The sequence below is a fragment of the Astyanax mexicanus genome, chromosome 18 (assembly GCF_023375975.1).
Source record: "Astyanax mexicanus isolate ESR-SI-001 chromosome 18, AstMex3_surface, whole genome shotgun sequence".
Classification (NCBI taxonomy): Eukaryota; Metazoa; Chordata; class Actinopteri; order Characiformes; family Acestrorhamphidae; genus Astyanax; species Astyanax mexicanus.
In genome coordinates, this window is record NC_064425.1 from 950406 (window position 1) to 966855 (window position 16450).

The following is a 16450-nucleotide window of genomic DNA, read 5'->3' on the forward strand; positions in this document are numbered from 1 at the left end:
TTTTTTACAGGGGCCTAGTAGAGCTTGAGTTGATTTCACGTAGGTCCCATCTAGAACCCCTGTTCATTAGTTGTTTTATGCTGTTCCCAGCTCCTAATCATAAAGCCCAGTTTCCCAGACAGGGATTAAGACTAGTCCTGAGCTAATATAGTGATTGAACTGAACATACCCATTATAGCCACAAGATGGAGCCAACACATAAAACATAAGGATACAGTAGAGCAATGTATTACAATATAACAGTATTTTTCTGCACTTTTTAGTGCATTTCCAAATGAAATATATGAAATATAAATATATAATAATATAATTATATATTGTTGTTTATTTTATAAACTATGGACAACATTTCTCCAAAAATATAAAATAAAAAATATTGTCATTTAGAGCATTTATTTGCAGAAAATGAGAAATGTCTGAAATAAGGAAAAAAAATATAGAGCTTTCAGACCTAAAATAATGCAAAGAAAAAAAGTTCATATTCATAAAATGTTTTAAGAGTTCAGAAATAATCAATATCTGGTGGAATAAACCTGGTTGGTTTTTAATCACAGTTTTTTTTTCATGCATCCTGGCATCATGTTCTCCTCCACCAGTCTTACACACTGCTTTTGGATAACTTTATGCTGCTTTACTCCTGGTGCAAAAATTCAAGCAGTTCAGTTTGGTGGTTTGATGGTTTGTGATCATCCATCTTCCTCTTGATTTTATTCCAGAGGTTTTCAGTTTGCTAAAATCAAAGAAACTCGTCATTTTTAAGTGATATCTTGTTTTTAGTTTTACAGAGCTGTATATATATATATATATATATATATATAGATATATATAGATATATATAGATATAGATAGATATAGATAGAGGGGTGTTGTGCTGTGTGAGTACAGGAAGTGTGGGTGCTGTCAGGCTGGACTGAACGATCGCAGGGAGACATTTCTCTGTGTTTTAGTGACTGAAATACAACAACCTGACTGAAGCTGCGATGAGATAATGCTCAGTTATTGGTAAGACCTTCTTTTAATTTAGTTAATTTACACAGATTACCCTGAATAACGCTTAATAATCCTTATATCCTTATTCTTCTGCTTAGTAACTCAAGGTCGCTGCTCCGCTGCAGCAGCTAAGATACAAACACAGAGACTGTCTATGTGTTTACACCGTTTAACTAATAAATAAATAGCTTATATACTAAAACACAGGGAATAACAGACTCAGACAAACATACAGCAGGGCTTTAAACTCTTATAATTAAATGCAGGAACAGAGCTGAGCTAAAATAACCGCGTTTACAGCGAATAAAAGCTGTATATTGCAGAGGTAAACACAGCTAACTGAAGCTAACCTACCGTTAGCCTCTTCTCCATAACCTTAACCTTAACTAGCTAAAGCTAGTTACCATAGTAACATAACCTAGCTAAACAGCAGTGAATGAATAAACGATTATCTATCGATTAATATTTATTGATTTATTGACCCACTGAAATGAGCTGTACCCCTGTATGAATGAAGTATCTGTAAATATAGACTGTATCTGACAGCTGCTGTTCGTGTTTTATTATTTTTGCCCAAATTATTCAATTATTAACTGTAATGTGCTGCCCTGTGTTACTGTAATGTAACGTTAATGTAATTTAGCTAATTAACTGCTTTAAAATGCACCAGGTATCACAATTCTGCTTTTTATAACATACTGCGATACCATACTGTGTTGTATAAACGTGAAAATACAGAAAATAGTGAAAATAATGTGCTCTGTTCGTCATTGATTTCTTAACCCTCCTTTTACATTTAAATTTACTAGATAACTTTTTTTTATCCCAGGAGTCAATTTGACCCCAGCAAGTTTAAACTCTGGAAAAGGATCATATAATAAATAAAACTGTTACCCACGTTTATGTCACGTGCTATATTTGTTTAACTGCTTAAAATCCTTAAAAAAATAAATAAATAAATTGATGGTATATTTAGTTAAGAGAAAAAAGTGTTCAACTATTTAGCTGTATTATTATTATTATTATTATTATTATTATTATTATTATTATTATTATTAGCTGTATTATTATTTTTTATTTATTAGTAGTAGTAGTAGCATTATGACAAATGTTATTTGTATAGCACCTTTTTAAACTCCGCCCACAAAGTGCTTTACAGAAAATAGAATACAAACAGAAATGGCTTATGAAAACTTATGATGCCTTTATGTCACCTTTGCCAGAATAAAAAGAAAAATAGCAAATTAAAAATACAATAAAAACACCAGTCAAACGTTTGGACACACCTTAAATTAAGTGTTTATCATTCTTTTATTTTTTTTCTGCATTGTAGGTTAATATTAAATTCATGCGAACTATGAAGAAAAACATGAAATTGTTTACTAAGCAAAAAAGTGTCCAATTTTTATTATTATTATTTTATTATTATTTATTTTTCTATGATAAATGATATTTGTATAGCTCCTTCTTAAACACAGCTCACAAAGTGCTTTACAATATACAAAATAGAATATAAACAGAAATGACAAGGTTGTGACGTCCTTATGTCACCTTTGCCAGAATTAAAAGAAAATAATAAAAAGTACCATAAAAATAATTTAAAAAAAACATTTGAATTGATTGATTTATGAATATAGTTCCCATACTCTAAAGAAATGAAAGATATGCTATATTAAAACTGAACAGCCTTGAGTACATCTACCACAGGTGTTTTGTATGAATGCATTTTATTTGTAGTTATGGCCACGGACATATTACAAACAATATTACATGTAAAGAAAACACCTTCTGTATCTAACCTAAACATCCAGGTCAAGATCAGCTTTTGCATGTTAGTGGGTTTTGATGTGCTTAGCTGTTTTTTGACGTCCAGAAAACTCAAAGCACTTAACAACACAGCAATATAGGCCTATCGCAATAATTCCAATATCGATTTATCATACAATAAATGAACATGACCTCAATATTTTTTGATAATCGTGATATTTTTCGTCTATTGTTATTATTTGCATGTTTGATCACATATATAACAGTGAACAGTATTTTGACAAGTCATGCTTCAATAACTGTTACTTCATAGTATATTTTTATGCTATTGTTATCATTATGTCAGTGGCATTTAATAGTCTTAAAATGACAAAAATATTGTGTATCGCAATAATTTCTTAGACAATATATCGTCCACAAAAAACCTTATAGTGACAGGCCTACAGCCATAGACAAAAGGTATAGTGCATAAAAACAAGCATGCATACAATCACTTACACGTTACAGTGCAAGTATTTAAATAAAAAAAAATGATAATAAAATAAAATAAAAAAATAAATAAAGTATACAAGTAAAGATATATTAACAGCAGTAAGCTTCCCTAAAAAGATGAGTTTTGAGTAAAGAGTTACGGCTGTCTGCAGCACAAATATTTCTGGGGAGCTGATTCCTTAATATAATGTCCAGTTAAATCCACTTAACATTTTAATGTCCATTGCATTAGAAGCCTGTGTTTAATTTTTTTTATATATTTATTTGATATTGACCTTTTTTACGTCACAACCCATTCATACATAATAGTACATAATAATAAAATAAACTCTAAAACAACAATTAGCAACAATTAGCTTTTATTACTTTGCCTCGTTGGCTTTAGAGTGCTGCTACACTCTAATCCCTGAGCTGCTGTTAAATGACTGTTTCATTGGCTTGTCAACTTGTTCATTGGCTAGTTTTTGCTCTATTCTGATAGATTCTGTTAGTTATTTGCAAAAAAAAAAAAACATTAAAAACTAAATTGCACGATGTCCATTGTAATAGACGCAGGGTTTGAAAGGAATAAACCTCTTTTTGTCAGGAACGATAAATATAGGACTGTGTAAATGATGATGAGGCTAATTAATGTGAACAAAGATGGAAATAATGTCTTTAGATAAATCTGTAAAATCATATTTTTACACAAAAAATAAAAAAACACACAGATGCACATCACTTGGATTCTTATTCCAGTTTCCATTTTCGCATTAAACACGCATCAATTACACGCTAGCTGCTTTAACGTAATAAGAATGTGAACTGCTAGCGTTACTTCTGCATCATTTTTAAGGGAAAGAGGAACAGTGAATACGGAGCTAGTTTCTGCTTTCTCATTTCTGTGAGTCTTGCATGCTCTATTACAAAATTATAATTATAATTAAGTCTTTCCATTAGTTCTAATAAGCATTCTCATGAGTTTACTCATGTTTTAAGTAAGATTAGTTTATTTAAAAGGTTATACTTTAATGCAAATACCAGTTAAATTAGTGAGAATACAAAAAGCACAATACTATTAGTGTGAGAATTATAAGGGAGCTATTTAAATGATGGCCTCATTTGGAGATTTGCATATTCAAATTAATGATGCCAAGCATGAATGGCCAGTAGTTTTAGGGTATTTTCACTCCAGCACTGTTTGGTTCAGTTAAAACAGACTCTGGTTGGTTTGTACCCTTAGTGTGGTTCGCTTGTGGTGAGAACGTGATCTGGTCTCAATGTGACTCTATCTCAACTTATACACTCCTTTTATTTAAGCAAAACTGCTGATAAGGTGCAGTTTAATCTGATATATTAGCCAGATAATGCTAATTATCACAGCTATGAACAAATGCTGTATCTGCTGCTCCATGCTGTTTACACACTGAGCAAGGGCTGTGCAGTGTAGTGTTCACTGCTCGCAGCCACGTGACCTTGTTTAATAAATGTACATCTGCAGTGAACGTCTTATTAAAAACACTGTGTTTAAAAGCAAAGCAGCTTCACACTGCACAGATATACAGATATACACACCGGAACACAGAATTTTTTCCATATATTTACTTTCTTGCTCCCATGCCAGACAGCTCTGACCAATCAGAGGAGACGATGTCCTTGCATGGTTTATTGGTGCGCTTTTTTTTTTTTTTTATAATTTTATTAAATTTTTTTTCCATTTTTTCTCCAATTTACAAGGCCAATCACCCCACCCCCTCATCAGGACACCCCCAACACACCAGGAGGGTTAAGAAGACTAACACACGCTTCCTCTGATACATGTGAAGTCAGCCACCGCTTCTTTTCCAGCTGCTGCTGAAGCTGTAGCATTTCCGAGTAGCATCACAGCGCTAACACTCGGAGGAAAGCACACAGACTCGGTTCTGAAACATCAGCTCACAGACGCCCTGTGCTGCAGACATCACCCTAGGAGTGATGTGGGGAGAGAGCGCCATCTACTGTACCCACCCGGAGGGAGCAGGCAGCTTGATGGTAAAGCTGCATGAGCGGGGGTTCGAACCTGCGACCTCCCGCTCATAGTGGCAACGCTTTACCACTCGGTGCTTATTGGTGCACTTTTTGGTGCGTTTAGGTTTATGCCTGTGTAAAACCAAACCAAACAGAGGGAGAAACTGAAGCTCCAAATAAACACAAACTCATCAACTGATCCGGATCATAGAAACCAAATTTAAAAAAAAGTAAAAAGCTATAATGACCATTCTTTTAGGTAGGAAAGCCATTTCTCTCACCCCTTACTCTGTTAACCAATGTTGGCTTCAGTTCTGTTTTCTTTTCTTGTTAGCTTATAAACAATTGTACGATGCTTCCTCAAGGTGAGAGGCATAAAAATCTCATTTCTCTTATTTTGTGTGTTTTTAACAAACAGTGTTCTGTAATGTTTTATATTAGGTGGGGTCTGGAAGGAGAACAGAATGTGGAGATTTGGGAGGACGACCAGAACAGGAGTTCTGAAAAGGACAAGATCCTGTGGAGCTCAAAAAGACAAGCTCCAAAAAACATACCCAACCTTTACACAGAGAAGTACAGTTATCTCATTTATCTTAACTGCCTTTATATACAATCTGATTAATTTACAGCTGATTTGCATTCAAACTCTAATTTCTGTTGATTTACTGATTTGCATTATATATCTATATTCTTTATAAGGGGCTAATTTAAGTCTTCCTCCAGTCGGTGTCTGTCATGCCAGAAAGACTGGGCCATTCTTATTTCCTGAGTAAGATAATATGAATTGAACAATCTCATAACAAATAGTTTTATTATTTTTACTTTTTATAGTATAAATGAATAATTGAAGTCATCTGTCTTCTGTAGGTGGATCGGTCTCTTTGGAAGTTCATGGAGTTCTTCATCCTGTGCCGTGAGGTTGTATTGTTCTGGCGCATCCAACACAGGTGAGTTAGGATTTTGTTATTTTTGATGTATATTTTTGGGGTTTGCACTAGGGGTGGGCAATATGACCCCTTAAATAATACCACGATTTTTCAAGCTATTTTTATGATAACGATACTCTTGGCAATATGACAAAACAAGGAATTAAAAAAAAAATAATCAGGAATACACTACTGCAACAAAATGAAAATTACATTTTAATATTATTGCATATGTTATGATATGGCGATATTAAAGAATACAAGAATTTTATCAGATTTGTCACAAAAGTCAATGATACAGAATATCATGATACTAAATAGTCAAGTAAATTGCCAAAAAAAGTTGTTTAGGACTATCCTGTGTTGCATTCTTAAGTTTAATAAAATGAACAAAATAAATAACAGGAACGTATTTGTCTTAAACTAGGGCTGGGCTGTTCATTAAAAATTAACTAAACATGACAGACATTCATGACCAAATTGAAAACCTCAAAAGCCATAAAACCAAACTGAACTGCTTGAATTTTTACACCAGGAGTAAAGCAGCATAAAGTTATTTAAAAGCAGTGTGTAAGACTGGTGGAGGAGAACATGATGCCAAGATGCATGAAAAAAAAAACTGTGATTAAAAACCACCACGGTTATTCCACCAAATATTGATTATTTCTGAACTCTTAAAACTTTATGAATATGAACTTGTTTTCTTTGCATTATTTGAGTTCTGAAAGCTCTGCATCTTTTCTGCATTTCTGGAATTTGGGAGAAATGTTGTCTGTAGTTTATAGAATAAAACAACAATGTTCATTTTTACTTAGTTGTATTAGTACAAATAAATGCGGCACTTGGGGAGACCCATCCAATATGGCGGCCAGCTCCAATAGATGGCACCGGTCTATGTATATTATTTCTATGGATGCAACACAAAAGAGACATCGTCAAATACTGAGCCATTCCTGGAGCTCAGTGGAAAACATCATGTCCGTCAAATAATCGAATGGTTTATTGATCGTAATCAATAAAGTAAAGTAAAATGTTCAAATAATCCTGTTAAAGGGTTGTCTTCATATCGCCCAGCTTTATCCCCAATTCCCAGTTATTGGTTATAAGCTATTATAGAGTATTTATACTTTTAGAATATTTTATTTTTCATTTATTGACTATTTTTATTTTTATTTAATTACAATTTTTCTTGTTTTTGACCCACAGATCCCATAGAGATCCACAAACACAAGTTAATGCTGTGGTTTAATCACTTACCTCAGGAGGAAAAGCAGTTTGGTGGGTACTTTTCTCCTGAGACCATGCACGTAGAGCCACTCATCCTGGAGAAGCGCCCGGAGGAGGGTGAAGGCTCTTCCATCAGCCCGTACAGGGAAAGTGCTTCAGTGAGCAGATCTCCCACAGTGGATCAGCTCTTTCACCTCAGTCAGAGCGAGGAACATGGCAGAGGACTCAACGTGCTGCTTTACGGGGCCGTCGGTACGGGGAAGAGTACGGTCGTTCGTAAGCTGGTGTTGGACTGGTGTTCTGGATCAAAGCTCTCCCAGTTTAAACTGGTGGTGCCCTTCTCTTGTGAGGATCTCTGTCGTTCGTCCAAACCCATGTCCCTCAGGGACCTTGTGGGCAGGAAGTACATGCACCTCCGCAGGACACCGTTTCTCAGCGGAGAGGGAGACCAGGCCAGGGAGGTTCTCTTCATCTTTAACGGCATGGAGAAGATGAAGTTAGACTTTAGGATTGGCTCCAGTGAACTGTGCAGCGATCCTAACGAGGTCCTTTCATCAGAAGCTGTTGTTGTGAACCTGCTGAGGAAGTACCTCCTACCTGAGGTGTGTGTGTACGATATTGCTAAATATATTGTATATATGTGTGTGTGTGTGTGTGTGTGTTGCATAGAAGTGGGCAATATGGTCCTAAAGTAATATCTTTATATTCTAGGTTATTTTCAAACAGCATTTTTGGTCATATAACAAAACGTTAAAATATACAGCTCTGGAAAAAATTAAAAGACCACTACAGTTTCTGAATCAGTTTATCTAATTTTGCTATTTATACTGTAGGTATATCTTTGAATAAAATGAACATTGTTCAAATAAAAAAATACTGTCATTTATTTGCAGAAAATTAGAAAAATATGAAATGGCTAAAATAACGAAAAAGATGCAGAGCTTTCAGACCTCAAATAATGCAAAGAAAACAAGTTCATATTCATAAAGTTTTAAGAGTTCAGAAATAATCAATATTTGGTGGAATAACCCTGATTTTTAATCACTGTTTTTTTTCATGCATCTTAGCATCATGTTCTCCTCCTCCACCAGTCTTACACACTGCTTTTGGATAACTTTATGCTGTTTTACTCCTGGTGCAAAAATTCAAGCAGTTCAGTTTGGTGGTTTGATGGCTTGTGATCATCCATCTTCCTCTTGATTATATTCCAGAGGTTTTTAATCGAAAAGGTAAAATCAAAGAAACTCATCATTTTAAGGGGTCTCTTTTTTTTGTCCAGAGCTGTATATCTGATTAATCAACTACAAATTCCATTGTCGACTAATCGTTACAGTATTTTTTGCATTATAAGGCGCATTAATTGCAATGCTAGTAAGGAACAGGGGTGTCGCATTGGTTTTTCTTCTAAATCTGTAGGTCTCTCCGCTGGACCTTTTTTTTTCTATTATTATTATTATTATTATTATTACTATTGTTTTCCATTAAAGGTGTGCCATATCGTAATATCACCAACATTTTTGAATATGGTGATGATTGATATTATACCCTGAAATATGGAGCCATATCACCCACCTCTAATTATCACATCAGGGTTCTACTTTTTTACTGTTTTTATCAAAAGAAAAAATTCACACTGTTCTCATTTCCCATTATATATCTACTAGATACAGATTATATCTGTACAATATCATTTATTTAACTTTAATCCTGGATATATGGAGATATTTGGAGTGCATTATTATTATTAGTATCATGACTGATCATTCTGGATCATTGACTTCTGTTACAAATCTGACAAAAAAATCCTTGCATTTTTTAATATACCTTAAAATACCATAAAATATTGTGATGTTATTTTAAGGCCATATCACTTATCCCTATCATCCATACTATTTTAGCTGACTTGAATTAACCTTAAACATGTGCTCATGACAAATATATGCAGACTATTCACTGTATTGTATGAATGATTTTTTGAAATTTGATGTTCTGATCTGAAATTTGACGTTTCAGGCCAGCATCTTGGTCACCACCCGCCTGTCCGCCGTGGATCGTATCCCTAAGAAATATGTGGGCCGCTACGCTCAAATCTGCGGCTTCAATGACCCTGATCGTCAGAGAGCCTACTTCACCAGCAGACTGCTACTGCAGAGTAGAGGGAAGCCGGACAAGGAAGCAGAATCTTTGATCGAGATGCTCTACCTCAACCTGCAGCGAGAGAGCCAGCTAGCAGCAGCCTGCTTTTTACCCTCGTACTGCTGGCTCACCTGCGCCACCCTGCATTTTCTGCACTTTACTGACGTCAAGGCACCTATTCGCACTCTGACTGGTATCTACACCAGCTTCCTTAGGCTCAACTTTGGAGGAGAGGTGATGGCCACGGGAAGCATGTCTTCTCAGGAGCAGCAGACGTCGCTGATGCTGTACGTGGTTAGAACTGTCGGGAAACTGGCTTTCGACGGGGTCACCAGTAAGCGTGCGTCCTTTTCCGAGAGTGATCTGGAACAGTGGATTGGTGGTAAGACCAAAACCGACGAAGAGCTTCGGCAACTGGCTGTGTTTCGCACGGACGTACTAGACTTTTTCCTTGTGCCTTGTGTAGAGTATAATAGAATCGTTACCGAATCCAGCGAGAAACGGTACGTGTTCGCTATTCCAGCAATGCAAGAATACCTGTCTGCCCTTTACGTCGTTCTTGGGGAGAACAAGAGCGCTTTAGAGAAAGTGACCAAGGAAGTATCGGACATCGTCGGACAAACCAGCGAAGACCTTTCCAGCATAATGAACATTCTCTCCAAGCTCATACCTTTCAGGATCTTTGCCATTTTCAACCTATTAAAGCTCTTCCCGAAACTTTTCGACCGGCTCAGCGCCCTCAGCAAGGGTCGCATCGCCAACACCATGGCTGCGGAGATGTTCCGCTCGGAAGACAGCTACAACGAAGACGTTCTCGATCAAGTTGAGCAAAGTTTACTAGGAGTTCAAGGCCCGCAGCTGAAGCAAGAAGCCGACACCAAGTCCTTCGAGTTGTACCCCATCTTTATGGGAGGGCTCCTTCATTACGGCAACCGAAGGCTCCTGGACCAGCTCGGCTGCGACATCAAGAGCACCACCGTGGCCCAGATCACCCGGACCCTGAAGAAGCAGCTGATCAAGGAGAGCCGCAAGCAGCAGCCCGCCACAGAGCTGATGGACCTCCTGCTCCTGCTGTACGAGTTCCAGAACCCCCGGCTCACGAGTGAAGTGCTGAAATCCGTCAAGGTGGTCAACCTGTCCACTGTGCGCATGACCCCACTCAAGTGCTTCGTGCTGAGCTCCGTCCTGGACTGCACACCTTCCAGCTTCCTGCTGGACGAGCTCAACCTCTCCTCCTGCCACATTACTCCAGACCTCCTGAGCATGCTGTGGCCTGCCTTCCACAACACACACTGCCTCAAGTGAGTACAACCTTTGTTTTAGGCATTGTGTGCATTTGAGGATGGATCTTCTAAGTGCTTATATCACTAATAATTGCTTGTTTTTGGACAAAGTGCGTGTTTTAAAAGCTTACCAATCACAAGATATACAGGTCTACAAGATCTACTCTGCTTAACTAATAAATACCTTATTAGTAATACTGATGAAAGTAAGTTTGTAGTAGTGTTGGGTGGTATATCGGTTAATGTCGGTTTTTATCGGAGGGGAAATGAAAATCGGTATGCATTTTTCACACACCGCCATACCACTAGAGGCACTGCGGAGCGCTGTTTAGAACAGCACCGCCAAAGAAGCAAATCGTAGCTGTCTCCATTTTTGTCAATTTTTAGTTTACTACATAATTTAAACACATTAATTGTCCCTCAGACTGTGCGAAAATTTCATGATGAAGGGACCAATAGAAATAATTTAAAATAACCTGAAATAAACTATTTTTTACATTGACTTCTATTGAAAGTTTAGAAGAGTTTAGAAGGTTTTTTGTCTCTCCTGTAAAGTTGTAAAGCTGTTTTTTTTAGAGATACTTGTTTTTCATTGGACAGCGACAAAATACAGCTTGCTAGCTAACGCTAGCCAGTTAGCATAACAAGCTAACACACTGGAGTTGTGGTAGCTTAGCTCTGTGGGGTCAAACGCTCTGTCCTACTGTGATTTATTCATATATTGTGTATATATTTTGTGGGACAAATTAAAACCCAATAGTAATCAAATCCTTAATTTAAAGCATATATATGTATTCCAGTCAGGCACATATATGAGTCACAAACCTATATTAAAGCCCAGTCATGCAAAAAAAAAAAGCTAAAAAAAAAAAAGAGATAAAATAATAAAATACTGTGATATACCGTAAAACTGTCAGAACCTAAAAAAAATACCATGATACACATTTTTGATCTTATTGCCCATATAAATATGCCGTATAAATTGAATTATTTTTAATTCAATGTTTTGTCATGTCGGCAAGCATATCGCTGTCACGAAAATACCATTAAATATTGTGATATTATTTTAGGGGCATATCGCCTACCCGTACTGAACATACAGGCATAGTTACTGGGACTCAGTCCTGTTACTCTTTGTGTTATGATTAACAGGACTGAGTTTTAGCGTAGAATTAGCAAAAACATGAAAGATAACAGGACTGAGTGAAAATATTATCTTACATTTGCAATTAGGTCAATGTACAAGACACTATGCTTCGTAATAAAATGTATTTTAGTATAAAAATTATGTATAAACGTTATTTTGTGTGCATTTTAATACATATAATTTCCGGGGGACAGAAATGGCACTGATTCAGTGGAATATGCCTTATAAATATAGTGTATGCTGTTTTATATGCATTATATAAAAAATATATAGTATGCTGTGACTGCCTGCTTTTTTACCACAACTAATAAGCAGACTGACCTCATTGGTTTTTTAATTGATAAAAAACTAATGGCATGCGTGTGTATTTTTGATTGCTGTGTTTGTGTGTATTTTTGTATTGTTTTTAGCCTGCAGTTTAACCGCCTGGATTCAGAATCCTGCATTCTGCTTCGAGATCTGCTACTAGAACCCAACTGTACAGTTAAAACATTACAGTAAGATTGACTTCATCTGCAGATTGTTGTTTATTTGTTCATTTGTTTGCTTATAGTGCAAAATAAAAGATGTAAATTAAAAATAAAGACATTCTACTCCAGTTCCAGCTGTACTGAGAAACAATGAGAATAAATAAGTGTTTTTTACACTGAAACAAACTTGCTACCACATTTACCCAATATTTTATCACTGAATCGGCTAGAGTAGTGTTTCCTGGATGGGAATTAAAGGACAACTCTGGTGTAAAATTTACTTTTGTTGTAGTAAAACTTGAGTTCAAACCTTTGTTGAAGAGCTCACCCCTGCTCTCCTGCAGCTTTCTGAGATCCAGCAACTTTGTGCTTTTTGCCCAGTATTCTTTACAACGGCTGCTTCGGGATATATTTTGCTTCTGGTAAGTCACTTTTTACACAGTTATTTAGGCTCAAACACCTCATTGGTAGAATCCGGAGAGCTCTGATACCTAAATCGAGGAATTATGAACTTTAAAAGTTCACAAGAAGCTTATTAAAAACCACTGTTTACATCCCGTAGCGCAGGTAACCATACCATATGTCTATCTTTGTTAAAGAGAATAATTTTAATAAAGTATTTCAGCATGAAATTACATATTTGTAATGTGTGACAGCGTCCTGAATCATTACTACATCTCTGCCGTTTGTAACAAAACCAAATCTTGTGAAAAATTCTGTATAAATTGGTAGAGTTGTGATTGTTATAGATGTATTAAACACCTTCCTCAGTGTAAATAAATAAATGCGCTGTGCGCAGGCTGCTATGCCAGGGGGCAGGCTATGCAGAGTCTATGTATATATATATATAGATCTATGGCATTATCAGTGCAATGATGGTGGTGCCCGGAGATTTACCTGCACTACAGGATGTAAACAGTGGTTTTTAATAAGCTTCTTGTGCAGTTTTAAAGTTATGAATGCCTCGTTTTAAATGTCAGAGCTCTCTGGATTCTACTAATGAGATGTGGAGCTACTTTGAGCCTGGATTATAGTGTAAAAAAGTGGTTTATCAGGGGCAAAATATGCCCCGAAGTGGCCGTTATAAAGAGTGTTGGGCAAAAACACAAAATCGCTGGATCTCAGAAAGCTGCAGGAGAGCGGAGGTGAGCTACTCAACAAAGGTAAGTACTCTTTATCAAGTTTTACTACACTAAAAGTCAGTTTTACAGTTCAAGAACCAGAGTTCTTTTGTTAGAAAACAACGGAACTGGTTCAATAACCATTTTTTTTGTGGAAAACAATGGAACTGGTTCAAAAACCAGACTTCTTTTAGTAGAAAACTACGGACCTGGTTGAGTAACCAAAGTTTTTTTTTTTGTGGAAAACAACGTAATCGGGTTAACAACCAGAGTTATTTTAGTAGAAAACAACGGAACTGTTCAAGAACCAGAGTTAGAGTTAGGGAGAGTTCTCCTTTAAGCCTACTCATAGACAGTACTTTCTTTAGGTTGTATTATTTTTATAGTTTGTTATTTTAGAAATATGAGCTCGTAATCAAATGTTGCAGGCTGTATAATGTCTTCCATCTCATTTTTAATCCAATTTCTCGCCCTACAGCTTGTGTGATAACCTCTTATCAGACAGAGGAGTCACTCATCTGCTGGATGCTCTGCCTGGTAACAAGTCTTTGCAAAAGCTGTCTTTGATGCACACTGGTCTGGGAGATGGCGCTGCGTTTGAGTTGGCTGAAAGGCTCAGTCAGCACTCTGGATTACAGGAGCTGAATGTGGCGTACAACAACATCGGAGACAGTGCAGCTCTCGCACTGGTCGATGCATGCAGAGAGCACCCGACCATTCACACAGTACAGTGAGTGTGACTGTATTTTCATGTTTTATTTGTATTTTAAGCTGTAAATAGAAACAAATCTGAAAAAATCTATATATATTAATTTCCCAGCAAGGTTTTTCATGGTTGCTTCAGATAAGGGCCCTTAAATTGTACGTCTTCCAAGAAGAGAGTATTTTCCTTTGGTTAAAATTTCCCTCACTCCTGAACAGGCTGTTTAATTCTGACTGTTCTTAATGTACCTGTAAGACTGATATACACCCCTGGAAAAAATTAAGAGACCAAAAGAAAATTACATGAATAGGTTCAGGAGTGGTACACAAACAATGTTAAGGGTAAGGCAAAAGAGTAGTCAAACACAGAAAAAAACACAGAAATGAGTCAGTATCAATAGGAAACAAACAAACGGTTACAGTACATATCCACTGGCACTTAAGCCCCGACACATCCTATTCATTTCAATAGAGAGAGAGAGAGAGAGAGAGAGACGCTGCATGTCACGGTTCATGCTGGGTTGCGTTGCACTGAACGCAGCCTCGCTGTCTGGCAAATAAGTTCAGCACAGTTTTAACCACAGAAGAGAAGCTGAAAATGGTGGAATATGGAGTTTTAGAACTATATATTACAGCAATATATATTATATTACTTCTTTTGCTTCATTTAAATATCAAAAACGTCACGGACACGCCCACACACGGCGATCCAAGAGGTCCGTCTTGGAACGTGCAACGTGCATTGAGGAAAATAATATTAACATACTGTTATAGTAAAAGAGCTAGAGATCTAGATTCAGTACTCATAACAGCCCAATAGCATTTGCAACAGAGGGGTATTTATACTAACACAGACAGGTGAGGGAAATCAGAAGCTCGGAGAGCATGAACACTGTAGCGTCACGTGATCCAGCAGCACACCTTATTTACTCAACTGATCACGTGTGCCTACGTTTATCTGGAATGAAAAGTTAAAATTGGAAAAACCCGGGACTACTTTAGAAAATTTCAAAAGGGTACACACTGTTTATCAAACTGAATTAATATTAATATTAAAAATGCTATTTTTCAGCCTGTATCTGAACCAGCTGACGGACGTAGGGAAGCAGTCACTGCATGTTCGTGGGGTTCCTCAGGAGAAAAATGGAAGACGGGTGAAGGCTCTGGCTTCTGTCACTGCGGACTCGGACATCTCAGAGGACTGGCACCCCATCCTCAGCGTAATCGGGAAGAACTCCCTTTCTTGGGAGAGGGAACGCGTACGGGAACAGCTCCTGGTCTTTCTGAAGGATCTGGAGTGGGGCCGCAAGCAGAACCAGAGCTTCTGGAAGAGGCTTCACTTCCACAGAGTGGAGAGGATGGTCAGGCGGACCCTCCGCATGCTGGAGAAAGGGAGCACCACAGGAACCAAACCTGTTACTAAATGATGGGACTGATTTACTGTACTCAGGTGATTTATAAGGTCAGTTCCTTCTTTATGGTAATAATTTGTGTTTGTTCATGTTGGAGAGATACTAGGCTTTATTGTTGTTTATTTGTGTGATGCTGTATTTCATAGACATCATAAAAATCTCATTTTGAGACAGTGGATTCATGTGAAATGCAAGAAATGATGGCAATATATGATATTATCAAGGTAGCAACATCAAATTCATTTCCTGTCCGAGCATCGTGTCTAAGTAAGCAGCATTTCATTTTATACTTGGTGGCTTAAACTTGTTTCATGCCAAACTAACAGGAATGGTTTATGAAAAGAAGCTATTTTTGGTTTATATTAAATAATAATGGAGAAAACTACGTAAATATTGTAGCATATTGTGGTTGAGATGACAAGAACAGTGTTATTAAAACATTACATTACAGACTGACAGACTGACCAAGTAAAAAATACTACCAAGTCAAGTAGTATTCAACATGCACGATATGAAACTAAAGGATTAAAGTTATCTGCATATTAATATTTTCAGATATATCAGATGGTAGTGGTTGCTGTGTTCTGCTCACGCAACTTATAATGTGATTTATTGTGTGTGATTGTGCTTAGGTAGGTGTGTTGTTGCCATAGTTAAAGGAAGTGAGCTTAGATTAAGGAGGGATTCTGTTTGTTCATAGGTTATTTTTTGGTAGGTCTGTTACTTGGCAGTTGAGGCAATGGACCATGAACATAGTGTTAGGCTGTGCTTCTGGATTCTTGTCGAGCCAG

General features: G+C 36.9%; 1 protein-coding gene across 3 annotated transcripts; it reads left to right on the top strand.

The window, feature by feature from the left end:
- The first annotated feature begins 849 nt into the window (after window positions 1–849).
- Window positions 850–16207, top strand: nlrx1 (NLR family member X1). 3 transcript variants are annotated; one of them, XM_007258873.4, is made up of 9 exons: window positions 850–1002; window positions 5677–5808; window positions 5935–6004; window positions 6103–6182; window positions 7368–7990; window positions 9402–10825; window positions 12365–12451; window positions 14024–14275; window positions 15320–16207. In XM_007258873.4, exons 2-9 carry the CDS (start codon window positions 5700–5702, stop codon window positions 15672–15674), a joined length of 3000 nt encoding a protein of 999 aa, XP_007258935.3. In that variant the 5' UTR covers window positions 850–1002; window positions 5677–5699; the 3' UTR covers window positions 15675–16207. The 3 variants fall into 3 exon arrangements, with proteins under 3 accessions (XP_007258935.3, XP_022530994.2, XP_007258936.3); XM_022675273.2 differs by having other exon boundaries at window positions 5959–6004; XM_007258874.4 differs by lacking the exon at window positions 12365–12451.
- Window positions 16208–16450: the final 243 nt, after the last annotated feature.

Coding starts and splice junctions, on each gene's coding strand:
- nlrx1 (XM_007258873.4), top strand. CDS start 5,700: ATGTGGAGATTTGGGAGGACGACCAGAACAGGAGTTCTGAAAAGGACA. Junction 5,809..5,934: donor CCCAACCTTTACACAGAGAA/GTACAGTTATCT, acceptor ATTCTTTATAAG/GGGCTAATTTAAGTCTTCCT. Junction 12,452..14,023: donor TGTACAGTTAAAACATTACA/GTAAGATTGACT, acceptor CTCGCCCTACAG/CTTGTGTGATAACCTCTTAT.